The sequence below is a fragment of the Talpa occidentalis genome, unplaced genomic scaffold, assembly GCF_014898055.3.
Source record: "Talpa occidentalis isolate TD23 unplaced genomic scaffold, MPIMG_talOcc4v2.1 talOcc4.11, whole genome shotgun sequence".
In the NCBI taxonomy this organism is placed as follows: domain Eukaryota; kingdom Metazoa; phylum Chordata; class Mammalia; order Eulipotyphla; family Talpidae; genus Talpa; species Talpa occidentalis.
Window position 1 is genome coordinate 23,741,883 of NW_023601104.1, and position 20,254 is coordinate 23,762,136.

General features: G+C 41.3%; 1 protein-coding gene across 6 annotated transcripts in view; it reads left to right on the top strand.

Annotated features, from left to right (window-relative positions):
* Window positions 1–8,772, top strand: part of TCF12 (transcription factor 12) — a 325,867-nt gene extending 317,095 nt beyond the window's left edge. For 5 of the 6 annotated variants that reach the window (XM_054701785.1, XM_054701789.1, XM_037502558.2 and 2 more), the window contains 2 exons: window positions 5,044–5,197; window positions 6,419–8,772. In XM_054701785.1, the coding sequence (XP_054557760.1) occupies window positions 5,044–5,186 (143 nt within the window). In that variant the 3' untranslated portion in view covers window positions 5,187–5,197; window positions 6,419–8,772. Of the gene's footprint in view, window positions 1–5,043; window positions 5,200–6,418 lie in introns of those variants that run through there. The other variant, XM_054701793.1, reaches the window with a different exon arrangement.
* The last annotated feature ends 11,482 nt before the right edge of the window (window positions 8,773–20,254 follow it).

Genomic DNA, 20,254 nt, shown 5'->3' on the forward strand with positions numbered 1-20,254 from the left:
ATTTGGAATCTTTTATGGAGCCCAAATTCCTTTGCCTGGTCTGTGGCAGCATCTTCAGAAATTGGTATAGCTGATGTCCTTCTCTGGACTATCTCTATAATAGTTTTGAGTTATTTTGATAACCTGCATACTTTTGAGAGTTTATTCAACCCTCCAATGTCCCTGTTTAGCAGTCCCTCTCCCAATGCTTTCTATGAAAGGCATGCATTTTGTTTACCTAACCTACTTTGAGCATCCTCTGAGCTCTCTCTGGGCTCCTCTGTTTCTGATTTGGAATGGTACTCCGAGACTAAATAGGTATCCACAACCTGTCGTCCTGTGTAAGTGGTTGTACCAGAGGGCAAACAGACCCAGATTTAGCAGTGCATCCTGTAGAACAAAAAGAGCGGCTTCCCTGCCAAGCTTTAGACTTTGCCAGAGCATTTTTTTGTGTCTTTCTGCCTCTCATTTCAGATCCCATCTCTTCTCTGCCATTGCCAATTTAAGCCTTTTCATTAATTCATGACTACAGTTTTATTCTTCCTACACAAATTTCACGTTACCTTCAAATTTAATCTCCCAGTTTTACTAGAGATTAAATTAACAGTCAGTTCCTCCTAAAACTCAGAGGTCAACTCAATCAGCTAATTTCCAGTGATAATATGGGAACTTTAAAATGTTTAGGTTTTTAGTATCCTGGTCTCATAGTGAGTTTGAAGATGAACAAGCTAGAACAGTGTTCCTAAATCTGGCTGGCTGTTCCTTTTCCCAAACAAGTTTCCAGACTCTGCCCTGAGAAGATACTAATTTAGTTACAACTTGATGGTCAGACATGATAATCTTAACATATTCATTGCTAATATTCCACTTCTTACTAGATCTCCACTAAAATGAATAAAAGGGGTACAGTCCCTAAGAAAGATGAGAGAACAAAATAATGTGTGAAAGATGGAAAGTATATGGAGTAGTGATAATTGACTTATTTAGACAGAAATTAAGCATAGTAGGGAGGAATGCAAACAAGAAGCAGAGCATTTTGCCCCGCAGAACCCCTAGACCCTAAAAAAGTTCTGCGCTTTGGAGTTACTGGTTATTATCAAAAGTGGAAGTCAAGTATGTGACCTAAAAACAGGAAAACTGATTGAAGCTTGGATTCCTGTGTCTCTGCTCTACTTCGTAATGTCTCTGCCCTCTCTTCTACCACAGAAGACAGGATCATTTTCTAGGTGAAAAATGAAATTAGAAAGACTACAGATTTGGAACACCTAAAAGAGAGTGGGTGAGGGATAGAGCTGAATAGTAGAGTCCTCAGCTCTGGGAACTTGCTTTGATTCCCTAATACTGGCAGCAAAATATATTAACCTCATTCTCAAGGGAATTGGAAGGTTCATCTCTAGAGAATAGGAATTTTTTTATTAACAGTGTCTCATTTTTTAATTACCTTGAGAAACATCCACCCAATGTCTTTAAGTATGCAGGCACAACCAAATATGTAAGAAAAGCCTCCATGAAAGAGGGAAACTAAGATCAAACTAAATAAAAAAGGACCTGCAAAAAGCAAAAGAAGACATTTTTTAAAATTAATAACTTCTTGAAGCTGTCCACAGCCTCTCTGCAGCGTGGGTTCGAGTCCCAGCTGGCCAGGGAGATATGCACATGGCGCAGCAGACCTCTCCTGTCTTCCCTGTTCTGCTCCCAGCTCTGTCTCTGGTGAATCTTCTCACCCTCACAAGCTTCTGGCCTGTACCTCAGTTCTTGTATAAATAAATAAATCTATAAAAAAAATAAAAAAAATAAAATTAATAATGTCTAATAAGAGAAAATATGTGCATAAAAGAGAAATGAAGTCCCAAAGAAGAAACGGTCAGCTAATGTGACAGCAGAAATTCAATAAAAAAGTTAGCTAATAAATAAAGCTGAGAAAAATTTCCTAGAAAGTAGAACATAAAGAGATGAAAAACAGAGACATACAAGTAAAACTAGAATCAATCTAGGAAGTTAACATCTGACCAATAGGATTTACTGATTAAGAGCTAAATGGGAGGGAAGGCAATTATCGTAACAATAATATGGATAATTTACCAGTACTGAAGAATATATGTCTCAAATTGGTAGGATACACTTTTATGCTAAAAATAATGATTAAAAAAAATGATACCAAGCTAAAAGTACATCATCATGAAATTTCAGAGCATCAGGTTAAATAAAAAAGAATTTCCTAAAGCTTCTAGAGAAAAAATTTAAGCATAAACAAAGGGACAAGACTCACTATATCATCAGAGTTCTGGATATGTAGTACTGGGTCTAGGAGATGGTAGAACAGTGCCTCCAAAATTCTAAGGACAAATGATTTTCAACCTAGAATATCTAACCAAAGCATTAGTCACAAGGTGAAGATAGGATAAAGATATTTCAGATATGCAAAGACTTTAAAATTTTACCTCCCATCTATACTTTCTCAGAAAGCATTTGAAATATATGCTATACCCAAAATAATGGCATAATCAACAAAGATAAATTTGTAGCATCCAAGAAACAAAGGATCTAATGCAAGAGAGCAGCAAAGGGAATCCTTTGACAAGAACTACTAGGCCTAGAGAACAACTAGTCCACATTGAAACAGATGGCTCTTTATTAGCCTTTGAAGAAAGGTTTGCAGAGAAAGAAAATGGAATTAATAGATGTGATGATATGTTTATTTTAGGAAAAAATGTTAATAGGCTTTTTATTAAATCTACTGGAGCACGGAGGGTGGAGATTAGCAGTATTTGCAATGGAAAAAAAAACAAAGTATAGGAAAAACAAACAGTGATATGAATAAGGACACAATCACTCAAATTCTTGACTCATAAGTATGTCCACATCATTACAATAACAAATATTTACCTATTGTAAGAGGTGACAATTGAGTTAGCCAAAAATTGTGCTATAAACATGTTAAGGTGGTATTATAAGAGAACTATCAACTATATACAAAATGCAATAGATAGAATTTCCCTAGTGGAAGTATGGGAAGACAAATCATTTCTCAAGCCCTGCAAGTTATGTCTGACTTCTCCTTACCATCTGCATAAGGCCTTTCCAGCTACTTAATGCATTTACCATAGGAATTATGAAACGATAGCACTAGCTTTTGCCTTCTTTGGTTCAGAGCTCACTAGTTAACATTTTCTAATGCTTACTGAGTATTCTTATGGTTCTTCCAACCCTGAATGTTCTCTGACTTACTCTAGGAATCTGTAAGATCTTGCCTAACTTGAGCTTTTGGTTCTGGTCCCTTCCATCTGTTCTGATCATGCTTCCTAGATCCTAATGTGACACAGAGTTATAATTAACTAAGAATAGTGTTTGATTATAAGAGAAATGTGAGCCTGTTTCAGTTGGAAACTTTCAAGTCTCATGTTGTCTTCTCTATATATATTACATGTTAATTTCTGCCTTCTTTTCAGTCTCTCTAATCATTGAGTGAGACCTTTATCTCCACAGTATGATGTGGTATCTAATGTCATACTCATTAGTGAAAGGTGCATAACTGAGTGTTTAAAAAGACAGCCCTAAAATTTTTACATAGTATAGAATATGCCCTTTTCTCCTACTTGTTATCTTTATAAATTGAGTGTACCTTTAATCTTTCATTCACCCTCCTCATAGCTGTATATACTTCATTTCTTTTTCTAAATGCAGAGGCTTTGAAAATAACTTTAAAATGAAACTTTAACATTACACCTGAGTAGTAGTCAGTAGTCAGCTAAGTTTACTAAAATAAAATCTTCAGTTCTCAAAATTATGTAACAACTTTCAGTTTATGTGATGTGTTATAATCAAAAACAAAAGATTACACCAGAAGCTATCGATAGGTCATATCTTCTGCTTAAAACTCATTTGACAAAAATATAACAGGAACAGTAGGTCCTAAGTATGTTCCATTATGTCTTCGATCCAATGGATTTTTTGTAGCCTTTTTCACATGGTAATACCCCACAATTTAGCCTCTTTTGAAAATGTCCACATTGAAAATTCCTTTCAGTCTTTTCTGCAGTGTCTTATATACAAAGAAGTAGAGAATATTCTTATCACTCTTATCACTCTCTTAATCATATCTCCAACAACAAAATAGCTCAATCATCTCATTCTATGTATGCATCAAAGTAGAAAAAGTCATATATATAACAGGTACCTGTTTCTCTTGAGGAGATGGCACATTCCCTATAGAAAGATGATTGAGGATATCTCTTATTTTATCATTTTCCAAACTGGTAAAATCCTGAATAAAGCACAGGTGTCTCTCTCTAAGTACATAAAGAATGTCAACATTCATATCATTTCAATGTACCATAACGTAGGAGGACACTGAGAAGGCATAGTAGGTTAGTAACAGCACTTTCCAAATGTTTTGAATAAACAACAAAAGAACTGCTTTTAGATGTGGATGTAGATCAGATCAAGCCCTAGAAGACTAAATCATAAGCAGAAAATGAAGAAAATACAAGAGGTCACAAGTATAAATCTGAGGCTCATTTAATGCTGAGGTTTTCTGTGATCACATCACTATTGCCATTATGTGATGTTATTCAGTATGGGAAAGAAATTGCACAGAGATTAGTTAGTAATTCCCACAGTAAGAAAAATTAAAAGTAGTATTAAAAAAAAAAAGGCAGCAGTTATTTTTCTCTTTAAGACTTAAAAGTGGGCCTCCCCGGTGGTGCAGCGGTTGAGCGCTGGGTTGCGAAGCTGCCTACAGACTCTGCGGCGCTGGTTCGATCCCCGGCTGCTCCCCGGCCACCGGAGGAGGGTCCCACATGGCGCGCAGACCTCTCCTGCCGCCCGCTGCTCCCCTCAGCAGTGTACTTTGGTCCTTCTGCCTGCTCTGCTCCCCGCTCTGGCTCTGGTGAATTCTCTCACCCTCCCGCGCTTCTGACTGTACCCAGTGCATGTATAAACAAAAACAAAGAAAGAAAGAAAGAAAGAAAACATGCCTCTATATATAAAAAAAAAAAAAAAGACTTAAAAGTCCCTGATTCATCACTATAACCATAATGAAAAAATTATTTTCCCCTATTTCAGAGAGGAACCTTAACCCCAAAGCAGCCTGTCTTAAGAGAAGGGAAGAAGAAAAAGTTTCTGCCGTATCGGCAGAGCCACCAACCACGCTGCCAGGAACCCTTCCTGGGCTTAGTGAAACTACCAACCCTATGGGTCATATGTAAACATCAGCCAGGTGAGTATGAGTGTGAAAAGAAAGTATAAGGAAAGCACCTGATGACTCTTAAATTGAGTTTGAACCTGAGAACAGAATTCTCTGGCACTGTAAATTCTGAGAACAGAATTTACTGTGACACTGTAATTTGGAATCCAACCTGTAATTTGGAATCCAACAGCTTTCCTTTCTATTATGTTGTCATGCTTTGAGAAACAATGTCACTTTACACCAAATTGCTGTTCTCTTCAAGGATAATAGGATCTTGTGATTTATAAAGAATTTTGGACTCTCCTGCTTTGGATTATCATGTATACTCTCTCATATGAGTGTCATACTGATCCAAGAAGAAAACAGTCCATTAACTCAGCCATCAAAAAATACTTTACCACTCTTATTCCTCATTCCTGTACTCAGAAATATTTGACATCACCAACCAGAAAACTGGTTGGTCGTCTTTGTCATGAAACCTTTGTACACAAAAGAGGTTTTGCTTCCTTCCATTCGGATCAATAATGTCAGTTTGTAATGTGCAGATAACTTCCCTTTGTAAGCACATCAGTTATACCTTCTAAATCTGTGAATGAATGTAAAGCTGTTATAACCAGAATTCCCTTTTCTCAAGAATTTTTCATGCTAACAGACTGTTAGTTTTACCTTCCTCATCATAGACTAAACACAATTCACATCCTCATGATTTTTTTTTAACAAAGTGATACAAGTAATGGGAGATTGTTGTCCAAGCAGTAGTAGATAATTTAAATCATTTTTCTTAACTATATCCATTCACATTATCTGTAAGTCATGAAGTGAATATGTAGGTGAAAGTTATTTAATATAGACTGTTATTAAATATTTTGGGCACTAGCATTTAGCTAACAGCATGGATTAAAAAATGGAACTCGTAACTTCATTTTTACAATCGGCCTTCATTGTGTAGTCCTTTTTCCAATTTCATCATCCAATTAAAAGCAGTAATACATAAAGGTATCCCTCTCCAGTTTGTTGTGCTGCTAATTCCTTTTCCAGTTTCTATCTAGCTTTTTCTCCTTCAACTTCTGGTTCACTGGATGCAGCAGTAAATGTATACGTTAAAAGTTTTTTAGCAGACTACTAATTTAATATGTACCTGGGTATAAATGAGGAATATCAACTTCTGTTTTGTTTCTTTTTGGGGAAAGTGTATTTTTACAATGATGTGCTAATTGGTTCTGTTCTCTCCCTTGGTTCTTCCTGTCACAGTTCCAGAGTTATCAATAGGCTAGATAGAAGGTGACCTCTCCTCATAAGGACTTGGACAACTCAGATTATCTGAAGACACAAACCTGATAGGAGGGAGAAGAAAAGGGGAAAACTTGAAGTAAGAAACGCAAATGAAATCCTACGATCAAAGCAACTGGTCAACACTTCCATCAGAAGTGAAGATAGGACGCTCATCAGATAGAACGTCAGCCCACAAGATGTTTGCAGCATAACATTTTGTTGCAATCAGTGTGTCGCTTCTGCACAATCAGAGACTGTCTCGATCTCTCCACTCACAGTGGAAGTTGCCTTGTGCCTAAACAGAATTGACAAATGCATTGTAACTACAAATTTTATTTATTGTTATGGAACTGTAAGGTCTACATATAAAAGGAAAAAGTTAATGTGGAAAGCTGATCTACACTTGCTGATGCCAGCATTCATAAAGATGTTCACATGCAGAGAACAAATCAGTGACAAAGCAGGCCCTTAGCATTCCCGGCATACCTATTAGTGTCTTAAAAAGGAAGGGAAAAGTCTTTTGTTGCCCTCTCCTGTCCTTTTGCCATATGAATAGTATTTTCCATAAAATAGGAAAATATTACTTGGATAGCATTTCTCTCATTTTTTTTTTCATTCATTTTTATTTTCTCTTTGTTGGTGTTATATTTGGTCTCTGAATCCGAATAGTTTATGGTCACAGTCCAGAATCCTTCACACAGCCCAATGTACTTTGTGTGTTTACCTTACAAAGATAGGCAGAGACCATCTGTGACTATAGCCTAGCTGAGATTTTTTAAGGGGAAATTTGTTCCTAGATTTTCCCCAAAATAAACATTGCTTTATTTCTAATAACAACCAAGACTTTCAAGCTTCTAGGTCTTATAGTAAAACTTATAATAGCAAGAAGTGTAAATTGCAAAGAAGGAATCTACTTTTTAGAAATTGCTTTGTTTTCCATGCAACAAGTACTACATATAGTACTTGTAAAGTGTTAGCTGTAAGTAAGCACAAACTGGATTTAAAATACAAAGAGGAGTTCAGGTTATGATTATAATGAACATAACAAAACCCAAGTAGTCACCAAGGTAGGTAAAGTGATAAATCACCATACCACCCTGAGGCTAATTACCTAATGGAATACAAGAGCAATGGTCACCCTTGTTTCCTTATCCTCGCCTTTATTTCTCTGCCCTTTGGATGATTGGTCAGTGGGGAGGAATTCAGTGGGTGATTTAGTCAACTGCAAACCATCTGCCCATGTCCCGAGAAGATGAGCCAGATTAGCATTAAACCAGTAGTTGGTCAGTCCATCTTAATACTGTGCATTATGGCATCCCTCTGTAAACCTTAGGAGTTATTTTCTAAGACATAATAATCTCTTTGAACTTCCATAAAATCTGTCTTCCAGCACAATAACCCTGGGAGAGAAAAACATACTAAACAAAGGTGGTCTTGGCTTAATAATTCCTTATAGCCACTATCAACAATGGCAATCAGCACACAGAAGAAAGGACCCAAATCGCTATGTAACGTAAAGATTTCTGTTTATTTGAAAGAACAAAAATAAATAAGACAGAACTTTACATCCTCCAATTAGGATGTTTCCTAACAAATCAGTCTTTTGTAAACTTGGTGGACTTTTGGTTACTTTAATTTGCATACATTCTTCAATTACATCAGATCCTATCTGTGGCCTTGTTCTTCATTTCAGTGTTAATCACCTAAGCAGACATTGTTGCTTATGATGTGTGAGTGAGCATACGCCACGGCCTGGCCTTTTTTCTTCGGAGCTTGTTGTCTTTTTCGCTATATTAGACTTTGCAGTATGCCCAGAAGCTTTCCTTCATAAAATAGAAAGAAAAAACATTTGGCTTATTTTTCACTGTAGCTAGTCTTTTATACAATAATCTTGTAAGAAAATTTCTTGAATTCTAAATATTACTCTTTCTAGATTTTTGAAATCGAAAAGTTTTCAGTAAAAAGTTTCTTACTTTATTTTATTATATTAGGTAGTAAAAATGTAGGGTTATTTACCATAACCTGTTCATTAATATCAGAAATTTACAATAGCATTTTAAGACCATAGTAGGATTCTAGCATACCGTGTAGTACCTATGGAGTATTGTAAGAGCTAATTGTCCGAGATGAATTGCTTCTCATCTTGTTCTCCAGTTCCCATTGTTGGTTTCTTGCGGATTTGTATCCTGTGTCAAATTCAAGGTATTATTGATAAACCTTTCAACCAGCAGCAAGAAGTTCAAAAGTTTTTTCTGTTACTGTAACAGAAAACACAATATGTATATAACATTTATGTAGCAATAAATGTGCCATCTTTTTTTTAACATAGTAAACTAGTGAGTTTTTTACATTCCTCTCTCAAAGAGTAACGCACTTTTCCTTTTCCCCATCTCAGAAATGCCCATCCCTTGCTTTTCTTCTCTCCCTGCCACCCCTCCCCAGCTTTATTGATACATAATTTACATAAAGCATTGGGTAAGTTTAAGGTGTACCAGGTAACAATTTGATCTATGTATGTATATTGTGAAACAGTTACCACAATAAGGTTAGTTAACACATTTATCATCTTCACATAGTTGAAAAGTTTTAAGGCCCACGCGGCTTTTCATATCTGCATTATCTATGATGTTATCTGAGAACCGGTCAGGACAGAATCTGGCTTGTAAAACCAAAAGGATAATCCAGCCTATACCTTTTCTGGCTTGTGTTTTTCTCCTCTCTACTGACAGTGACCTTTTAGCCTTTCCCTGAAGCTTGACCAAACAGCGATTTAGTAGTTCAAGTATACTCATTGGCGGATCTTGAAAAAGACTCAAATGGGCTTTTAAAATTAATTTCTTCAAACCGCTTTCATGTGTTTTATGTCTCTCTTCTTTCCTCTCTCTCTCTCACTCTCTCTCTCACACACACACGCACACGCACGCACACATGCACACAAAGCCCGAGTCATAATTAGAGAATGGTCTTTACTGTTTCCATATTAAAAAGTTCTGCTTTCATCCCAGATTTCATACACACACACACCCATCTCCCCATCAACACCAAAAATATGCACAGTGATTATCCCTGGAGAATTCATGCTGAGCAAGAGCCTGAGACTCATCTGCAAGGCCTGTCTGTGATATGCATGGTTATTTTTGGGATCCTGACAAATTGCTTCTCTTGGTAAATTGTGAAATCCATTGTTCACGCTGGGAGCCCAACAGATCATTTTACTTCATGAGGGATTTGGCTTCAAAAAAGGCTTCATTTCGCTATACAAAATGATAAGCTCAATTTAAAAATTCATTAAGTAGAAAATACAGAACATTAGAACTAAGTGAAATCTAGAGACCATCTAGTCATATATTAATTTATAAAACTGAGACCTAGAGAAGTTGTATGTCTCCAGAATACGTAACTTGTGACAGATAAACACACTTTTTAAAACTTTACCTACAAAAATCTACAGGTTTTTAGGCCAGTTCTATCTAGTGGCTTCATTGTTATCTACTATGTTTCTTTCCCATTTTTCTCTCCTATAGTTGATATTTTTTTCTTCCCTGGAAATTCACTTTAAATATACATTATTTGTGTGAAAGGTTGAAGGGTATGGGCTTTTTGACATCAGTCCTCTGTTCAAATCCAACTGGACATCTAATTAGCTCCATTTCTTTATCTGAAAAGTAGAGATATGTATTAGAATTGTGTACTGAGTGGAACAGTGTACAGAAATCTCTTACCATGGTTCCTGTCACATAAGTACTCAATAAATATTTTTTAAATATATAGTAACTTTACTTATGACTAGCTTCCAGGACAGCCCTTGAGTGATCCCATGAGAGGTAAATAGTGGTAAAAAACAAAAGGATGTCAGTGCATCTTTGCAGGAATCTGCCTTTAGGGAATCCAGTGACCCATTTATTTTCAATTCCCCCTATGTTTTATGAGAAATTTTTTTTAAGCCTTCACACTTCAAATAAGGCTTTGCTCAGTTACATCACTGGGCAGCTGTGTCAGTGTGCATCAGGAAACAAATGCCAAAATGGAGTTTGAAATAGAAAAAATTTATTGGAGGATAGTCTCGGAGGGAAACAGGAATGGTCAGGATAACCTACAGGCCACAATGTAGGTCTAACATCTGAAAAAAGTGAGAAGGAAGAAGGATTCGTTAGGGAGAGTCTTAGACTGCTGTATTGCACCTCTGAAAAAGTCCTGGGCAGTCCAGTGGGGTACAAGACGAATTACCCTTTCAGGATGTGTGCTGGACAGGAATGGCAAGGTACTAATATGTTGATCAGTCATTGACAAGGGGTTAGCTGGGGAGACACGCCTCAGCTGGAGCACTGCAACAAAGGTGCTACACCTGGAGACCAACAGCCAACTTCCCCCCCCACCCCACCCCCACCCCCCTCAGCTTACCTCTTGAAATGACATCCCAGAGGAACACCTCCATGGCCTCCACAACTCATTGTAATTTCCTACAAAACTGACCAAACAAAACAAGGATTATGTACAGTAGCTGGTACCATACCGGACCTGAAATGATGGAATATTATTCCAAAACTTGCAGTTCTCCCCTGACACTCCAGTCAACTAAAGTAATCAGGAAGGGTGAACCCCGTTTTTCCACTATTCATGGACTTTGATCTGGGGTCCAGTCCCTAAGGTTGCTGTGTTTGGTGTTCTGGTATTCTTCACAGGACATTGTGCAGTCCCTGCCTACTACTGGGTCAGTAGGTGCTTTGGAGACCATAGTCATGGATATGGAAATTTGGTTTGCTTCTATGAGTACCCACAGCCCCAAGAGCATTTCACTCTTTTATGAGAGCAGGTACACGGGAGTAGAACTCTCTCCCCTTTAATCTTTGTCTTTCCCTCTTTAATCAATTATCCCGGAAGACAACCAGAGAGGGTTTTTCTTTCTCTGGCTAAGACCTCCAGTCTCTTCCCAAAAGTGAGTGATAGGAGGTAGTGCGGTGTGCTACTACGCTATCCTTTCTCATGCTTCAGGATCGATGATCCACAGGACAGAGTCCCTGGCTAAAGTCCCTCAGGCTCTCCGGAAGCCTCTGATATTTTATCCTTTTGCACTGAAAGCACAAAGCCCAAGGCCTCCAAGCCTTCAAAGCTAATGAAAATGCACATGAAAAATTATTAATGGTGCCAAAAGATTTAGAAACTGCAACAATGGGGCCTCCCTGGTGGTGCAAGGGGTTCAGCACAGCACTATGAAGCTATCTATAGCCTCTGCAGCACGAGTTCGATCCCCAGCCCACCAGGAAGCTACCCACATGGTGCAGCAGACCTCCCCTGTTTCACCCGCTGCTCCGCTCAGCAGTGTATTTCAGTCAGTCTGCCTGTTCTGTTCCCCACTCTGTCTCTGATGAATCCTCTCACCCCCACCCCCCACACCTCTGGCCTGTACCCCAGTTCTTGTATGCATAAATAAATAAATCTTTAAAAAAACAGGGAGTTCCAAAAAAAAAAAAACTGCAACGATGAAACTAATTTCAAAAACTATTAAAAATCATCTCAGATTTTTTTTAGCAAAGTAAAATTACTATTTAACATGGAATTTGAGATTGTCTTTAATATATTTGATTTGATGGATGCTAGGACTTCCAAAAGTCTTAAAGCTATCCTGGACTCCTTCAATTCCACATTCTCAGTTATCGCTTATTTTCCCCTCTAGTTTCTTGAAAGAAAGTTTCAAGTGTCCTTAGAAAAGCAACCATGTCCTCCCCCTCTTGAGGAGGACAGGATCATCTTAGTTTCTCGGAAGCTCTACTCTGCCTCAACCGTGAGAATCACCCCCAAAGAGCATGAATCCTTTAGAAGTTCAAAAGACGCCCCTTCCCCTCTGCTCCCAGGGGGGGGTATTCCCTTCCCCTGTGTCTTGCTCCCCTGTGAAAGTTGTTGCTTTCTCCCATTCCCCTGCTCTTCTGCAGCCCCCTTTCCAGCAAGTCTGTCTTTTCTCCTGCACAATTGGTCCTCATTGGTATAAGGTGGCAGCTGAATGCTGAAAGGAGGCCCATGGCAGGGGCACTGGTCTGTCATTTGCATGACGGTGTCTCTCCATTCTCTTGCGTATTCCCAATGGCCACCCTTGAAGCTCAGAGAGGTTGGATGGTGCTCCAAAGCAGCACAGAAATGAAGCTCCAACCTTGTCTCAGAGGGCCTTAAGCATTGGGAAGTCCTGCTGGTGGGGGCACCTCGCACTGAAGAAGCTACACTGGAGGATCCTCTTCCCTCTTCCTGATCCCCCTATCCTGTCAGACTGGGCCACCACACCCACTCATTCCCAGCCACCCCCAGGCTATCCTGCCCCATTCTCATTAAAGCAGGTGCTGAAAGAAGTGGGTTGTTTTTCAGAGGCTTTCAGCTGTGAGTTATTGATCAACACTGATAATAGGAGGACCTTGCTCTCACCTTGGATGGGGAGAGATTAATTAGCTTGATTCCCAAGCATAATTCCTAATTAGGCACAGGAAGAAAGGAAAGAAAACACAAAGGAACTATTCTTCCCCAACAACCACCAGACTTCTGTCCAGGGGTACAGCGGGAGGAGCAGAAAACTGGAGGAAGGAAGAGGTAAACATGTCCCATCTAGCACCCGAGTGCATCCTGCCTAGTCTCAAACTCATCATCAGCCCGTGGGCACAAGCAGTGCCCTAGGGAGGGAGGATCCACCACCTAGCTAGGGTCTCACTTGGAAATGTGCATTTACTTCATTTGCTTTGCTCCCTGTGTAATGATGCACAGGGAAGTCACAATTAAGCAGGAGACCTTGAAAGTACCTGCTTTAGTCTTTCTCAGCCTTGGGAACTAACTATGCCAACAGAAAAGAATTCAGCAACATTGAGCTGGGGGCAATGTGTTAGATGGAAATGTGGTAATCACCCTGAGACCTGACTGCAAATAGTGAAAGGAACAATTTCCAGCAGCTGGGAAGCAGGAGTCATCTTGTTCCATTACTAGAATTTTCTAGAACTTTCCAGCCAGGACCGAGGGCCAAATAGTTCTTCACTGGTGGTGGGCAGGGGGCACCTATGACTTGCAGTCATGAGATTCGACCCAACAATTTAATCACTTGGAACCTGTTTCTTCTGGGTAAAGGAGATGATTAATACTAAGGATAAATGGGGATAATTAATAATCATACTAGCTCACTCAGTGATGGTTATAAGAATTAAATGAGGAATTCAATCGTGTATTGGAACATAGTAGGCACTTCCTAATTCATGGAACCAAACCTAGTCAAAGGGGCAGCAAAGCAAAAATAACTGCGGGGCCTCCCTGCTGGTGCAGGGGTTAAAGACAGTGCTATCAAGCTATCGAACTCAGCTGCAGCATGAGTTTTAACCCTGGTCGGCCAGGGAGCAACCCACATGGCACAGCAGAACTCTCCTGTCTCGCCTGCTGCTCCCCTCAGCAGTGTGCTTTGGTCTGTCTGCCTGTTCTGCTCCCCACTCTGTCTCTGGTGAATCCTCTCATCCTCCCACATCTCTGACCTGTACCCCAGCTCTTGTATGCATAAATAAATAAATCTTTTTAAAAAATGCATGTACAAGATTTATTATTATTATTTTGCTTGTAGAAGAACGGGGGTGTAGGCCAGATGTGTGGGGGGTGAGAGGACTCACCAGAGACAAAGCGGGGGACAGAACCGGTGGATCTGCTAAAATACACTGCTGCAGGGAGCAGCGGGTGAGACAGGAAAAATCTGCTGTGCCATGTGTGGGTCACTTCCCTGGCCAGGGATTGCATTCATGCCATAGCAGTGATAGTGCTGAGACTTAACCTCTAGGCCACCAGAAAGGCCCAACTAGCACATATTGAATAGTCCTGACAACGTGTCTGGTGCATGCTGATCCTGCCCTCACAGAGATGACTTCCCACTGAGGGAAGACAAACAAGAATTAATGAGTTGCCAAGAATGTGACCAGGAAAGAAAAACAAGCACCCTGGCCAGGGCTGACAGCTGGAGTGGGGATGCAATGAAGGCTGTGGCGAAGGAGTGATGCGCCCTGAGTCTGAGCAGGAAACAAGGAGACAGTTCAGTGGGCAACTGATGATAAGCTCAGGAAGGTTTGTGACAGGTGAGAATCCCTATGATCTAGTAGGCAGAGCAGGAACTGAGGGTCAGAAAATGGAGTGTATGCCCTACCAAACATCCCCACCAACCACCCCACGTCTACACTAAAATGTGGCCTCTATCAACCCCTTCAAGTCTGCACTCAACATGCCACCTTTGTTTGGATACTGATCCAAACCAACCAACTTTCATTAAACATTTATTTTTGACTTGAGGCAAAAAGGATTAAAAATGGGTTTCATTGCTAGAAGAAATCTAGCAATGAAGATGGGGAAAAACAGTCTAATTTGAGGAAAGGAATGACGTGTGAAAACAGACGGAGGACACTTAGACATGGAAGAAGCAGAAATTAGTGCCAGCACATAGTTCTCTTCACGAAAAGATCAGGTGTGTAGGACACCTGGTCTAATTGTCATCTCATTTGTTTTTTTCTTTAGCAGAAAATAAATTGATACTCTACATAAAACATGTAAAAGGAGTCTTTAGTATGGGCTGGGATTCTCTTCAGGAAACATGATTTTCTTCTTATATGATAAGGTTGTGGACAGAGGGAGTTAAAACTGAAGAGATGTGGGGAAATATTTTAGAATTTGCAGTCAGATTAGTCAAATTTATAGAAACAGCCAATACATAACCCCGGCGCAAAAAAAAAAAAATATTTATTACTGTTTGTCCTGCATATTCCAGTGTGTCAGCTAATCACCACTTCTTAAGTTTATCTCTTAACTTACTGTAACTTTGACACTCACACTAAGTATTTAAGTAGTCAAATCTATCAAAATTTGCCTGATAAATGTTTTTTTGTGGACTTAGAATAGCCATTTATAAAGGCTGTTTTTCTATTCTGTGGTTCAGGGAAAAAAAACACATTTTACTTTTACATATTCATCTTGAGTTTATTACTCTTGAACAATTCACTTCCATATAAGATGTGAGGTGGGCAGCTAGGAATATTTAACCCCCTCCAAGCCACTGACCAGAAGTATGGCTATGAGATGCTTGGAGAAATGAAAGCACTGACTAGATGCTACTAAGAAAACAACTATTGCTATTTTGGGATGTGATAGTGTGCTTGCCTTTCTAAAAGTTCTTGCTTTTTAGAGCTAGGTACTGAAGTGTTAGTTAAGAGCGATAAATTACCTGGAATTAGCTTCAATATAATCCTTTGGCAGGAGGTGGGGTGGGGAGATATGAAACAATATTGGTGGGGAGAGTTGATGATTGTTAAGCTGGTGATAGGTATGTGCTCTTAACTTTTGCAGATGTTTGAAATTTTTCGTAATAAAAGTTGAAAGGGAAGGAGAAAGGCAAAAAGGCAGGAGTGATGGAAGAAAGATTACGTCTCTTCTGAAACCTTCCCTGACTGACTGCCACATTGGCAGGGAGAGGGGGGTGTTTTCTGCTCAGCCAGAGCAATGAGGCGCATGAGGAAACCAGAGGGACATCCAGGGAGGAGGCCCCAGAGCTGCAAAGTCCCTCTGGAGATCAGCCTACACCGTGGAGCCAGGACAGGGTGACAGTGGAGGAGCATAGCACAGGTGGTACATGGAACCATGGCGAAGGATCACAGAACCTGAGAGAGGCATTATGAGGGAGGGCATCCCTAGTTGCAGAGGAGTCAGCTGTGTGAATCCACCTCCCTGTTTGAGACGAGTGAGGTGGGCCTCCCTGGTGTCCCAAGGGGTTAAGACGCAGCCTATGTAGCTGCAGCCACTGCAGCACAAGTTTAATCCCCGGCCAGGGAGCTACCCACATGGCGCAGCAGACCTCTCCTGACTCACCCACTGCTTCCCTCAGCAGTGTATTTCAGTTTGTCTGCCTGTTCTGTTCCCCACTCTGTCTCTGGTGAATCCTCTCATCCTCCACACCTCTGGCCTGTACCCCAGTTCTTGTATACACAAATAAATAAATCTTAAAAAAAAAAAAAAAGAGGAGGGAGCTAATGCTCTTGAGGTTGGTGGGGGAAGGATGCACCAAGGGAGCCTACAGAACCCCTAGCTATCAAGCAGGTGGCCTCTGGAGAGACACAGACCAATCAAGACAGTGTCTTCTGGAAACGAAGTGTCTGACCCTCACTGGCCAGCAGAGGGCCTGGTCTAGGTGCTGGGCCTGCCACCACCGAAGGTAAAGCGTCGCCCACAGGCCTGCCTGAGGGATCACAGGCCACCCTGGAGTCCTTGCTGACCAGGGCAAGTGCCGTCCCATTTCCTCGAGGCCTCCAGACATTCCCAGAAGGAGCTAGAACCCAGCCTGCTGTACCTCCTTCTGCCAGGGGAATCTGCACTGGGGTGTGAGGTAGAGAATGTGGGGGTGACATGTCCAGATCTGCCCAGGGAGACTGTTAATGGGCAGAAAAGAATCTGCCAACCAGTTTGGGGAAAAGTGGATTTTGCAACAACCTGGATGATGCTAAGTGTTTGGGGGCCTGGGAAGACCAAATGTTTAATATTTGGAAAAGAGGCTGTCTAAACAAAGTAATTAGGAGGCTCCTTTGTAGTGATATGAAAGAGATGAATTGGGTTTATCCGACATCAAAGGCCAGGGGATACAATGGGGAAGGAGGCCCATGGGCAGTGTGGGGAGGGGACGGGAGAGCCGCTAGCACTCTCTGTGGGGGGAGGGGAGTGCCTGATAAATGTGCTTTTTGAGGCTCCCTTTGAAGGTCCCCCCAGTAATACTCTCTCCTGCTCATTTCACATAATTCTTAAAACCTAGCTCTCAGATTAAGGCTTAACCTTCTCAAAAGCCACCTTTTCAAATACAATATTTACCACCAACTAGGAGAAACTGGAGCCTGCCTGCCACTGTTTGCCTCTAAGAAGGGTAAGTTGAGGGCTTGTTCCCCTCTTGAGAACCAGCAGAGAAGAGGACACTGGCAGGTCCAGTAAGCTGGGTCTTTGGAGTTCCAGAGGACTGGGTGGGAATCTGGCTCTGCCTCCACTGTGTAACCCTGGGAAAGTCACTCAACCTCTCTGAGCATAAAAACTGCGTTGTTGGGCCTCCCTGGTGGCGCAAGGGATTAAGCACCGCACTGTGAAGCAATCCACGGCCTCTGCAGCACGAGTTCAATCCCTGGTCGGCCAGAGAGGAATCCACATGGCGAAGCAGACCTCTCCTGTCTTGTGCTCTGCTCCCCTCAGCAGTGTATTTCAGTCAGTCTGCCTGTTCTGCTCCCCAACTCTGTCTCTGGCGAATACTCTCACTCCCTTGCATCTCTGACCTGTACCCCAGCTCTTGTATGCATAAGTAAATAAATCTTTAAAAAAAAAAACAAAACTGCCCTGTTTCTCAAATGGAAACCATAACCCATAAATCACAAGAGTGAAGCTGTCTGCAGCTTCTGTAGCATAGGTTTGATTCCCAGCCGGCCAGGGAGATACCCACATGGTGCGGCAGACCTCTCCTGTCTCCCCCACTGCTCCCCTCAGCAGTGTTTTTAGTCCATCTGCCTGTTCTGCCCCACTGCTCTGTCTCTGGTGAGTTCTCTCACCCTCCTGCTCCTCTGGCCTGTATCCCAGTTCTTGTATAAATAAATAAATTTTTTTAAACAAACAAATAAATAAATAATGTTTCTGTGTTAGCCAGCCAAGTGCAGAGTCTAGACAGTGCAGAGTCTTGTACTGTTCTCCTAAGTCATGTCTCCCAACATTGGCAGGTGGCACAGGGCAGGGTGAGATGTGTATTATAGGGTCAAGTAATCTTGTACCCTATTCCATTCAACCCTCCACACCCAGCTCTGCAATACCTGAGGCCCCATGAATACTGCTCACAGGGCTGACTCAAATGACTTATCTACCAGATAACCTACTGCCTACTTACAGTCCTCTGCCCCCTTGTCCTTCATGACTCTTTAACTCCTCTTCCTCCCCTGGATTTGACCTCTTCTTCCAGCCAGACCAGGGTTTCACTTGTCATTCAGCATCATGCAGGATGGACAGAAGGAAAGGGACCATCAGATCCTGCAGATGGAGCATCTGGAAGACAACCAGACCTGCCCACAGCTGAATGAGCCTCCATAAGCACATCTCCTGGGTGGTGCGATGCGCAAAGATTTTGCATTGCTTAACTAACATTCCTTTTATTGCTCCAGCTTCGGGGTGTGCATGGATCCAGGAAAGGGATGGCTATTTGTATATGAGGAGAAGGGGCTGCTGGGGCTTGGGACTGACTGGTAAGCAGGACTGTCTCCCATTCACTAGAAAACAAGAGAGAAAAGATGTACCATCCTAAGCACACGTCTGGTTAAACACTTGGCTGTGTGTGTGAATGTGTGTGAATGAGTGTGAGAATGCATGTGTGTCCGTGAACGTGCTAATGTTTGAAACTGGATTTGAGATCACTACTCTTACTGGAAAAAAAGAAACATAGAAAATGCCTGTAAAACAAAGAGTGATTTATATCAGGAATAACTTATGTAAAAATGCCTAGAACACAACCCTCTATAATCAACAGTTACCGTAACTGGAAGACACAACCACAGAGGGGTAAGAAGGAAGGTTTTAGGGCCTCCCTGGTGGCGCAAAGGGTTAAGCACAGCACTACAGCCTCTGTAGCAGGAATTCGATCCCCAGCCGGCCAGGGAGCTACCCACATGGTGCAGGAGACCTCTCCAGTCTTGCCCACTGCTCCCCTCAGCAGTGTGCTTCGTCAGTCTGCCTATTCTGCTCCCCGCTCTGGCTCTGGTGAATCCTCTCACCCTCCCGCGCTTCTGACTGTACCCAGTGCTTGTATAAATAAGTAAATAAATCTTTAAAAACAAACAAACAAACAAACAAAAAAACAATGGAAGGCTTTAGAGTCAGAGGTCTGGATTTGAAGCTTGGCTTGGTTTGTGATTTTGCACTGCATCTTTTTTTGTTTAACTTTTTGTTTTCAATTTTAGGTCTTCAGAAGAGTTAAAAATATAGTACAGAAATTTCCCTTACATCCTTTACTCCATTTCCTCTCACGTTACTGTCTTACAAACCATGCTACATTTACTGAAAGTAAGACATTACCAGTGTACATTACCAGAAACTAAACAGCAGACTTTATTCAGATTTCAGTTTCCCCACATACGTTCTTTTCCTGTTTTAGGATCTCATCCATGATACCACATTGCATTTTACTACGTGTCTGATCTGTGACCATTTCTCAGCTTTTCCTTGTTTTCTCATGATTCGAAGAATATTAAGCAGGTATTTTGTAGAATGTAGCTTAAGTTAGATGTTGGTGACATTTTCTCATGATGAGACAAGATTGTGGATTTGGGGCAAGACTGCCACAGAGGTGAAAGTGCACCTATCCCCTCATGTGAGGGGTACCTGCCACCAGTATGACTTATCATTGGTCGTGTCAACCCTGATGAAGTGGTGTCTGTCACGTTTCTCTCCGGAAAGCTGCTACTTTCCATTTCTACACCCCATTACTTAGAAACCTGTCACTATGTCCAGCTCACAGGTGAATTAGGCAACATCTCTTGGAGGGAGTATTTACATTTTTTTGAAGATTTATTTATTTATGCATACAATAGCTGGAGTGCAGGCAAGAGGTGGTGGGTGGGGAGCAGGGAGAGGATTCACCAGAGACAGTGGGGAACAGAACAGGCAGACTGACTGAAATACACTGCTGAGGGGAGCAGCGGGTGAGACAGGAGAGGTCTGCTGTGCCATGTGGGTCACTTCCCTGGCCAGGGATCGAACTCATGATTCAGTAGCTGTGAATAGCTTCATAGTGCTGACGCTTAATCCCTTGCGCCA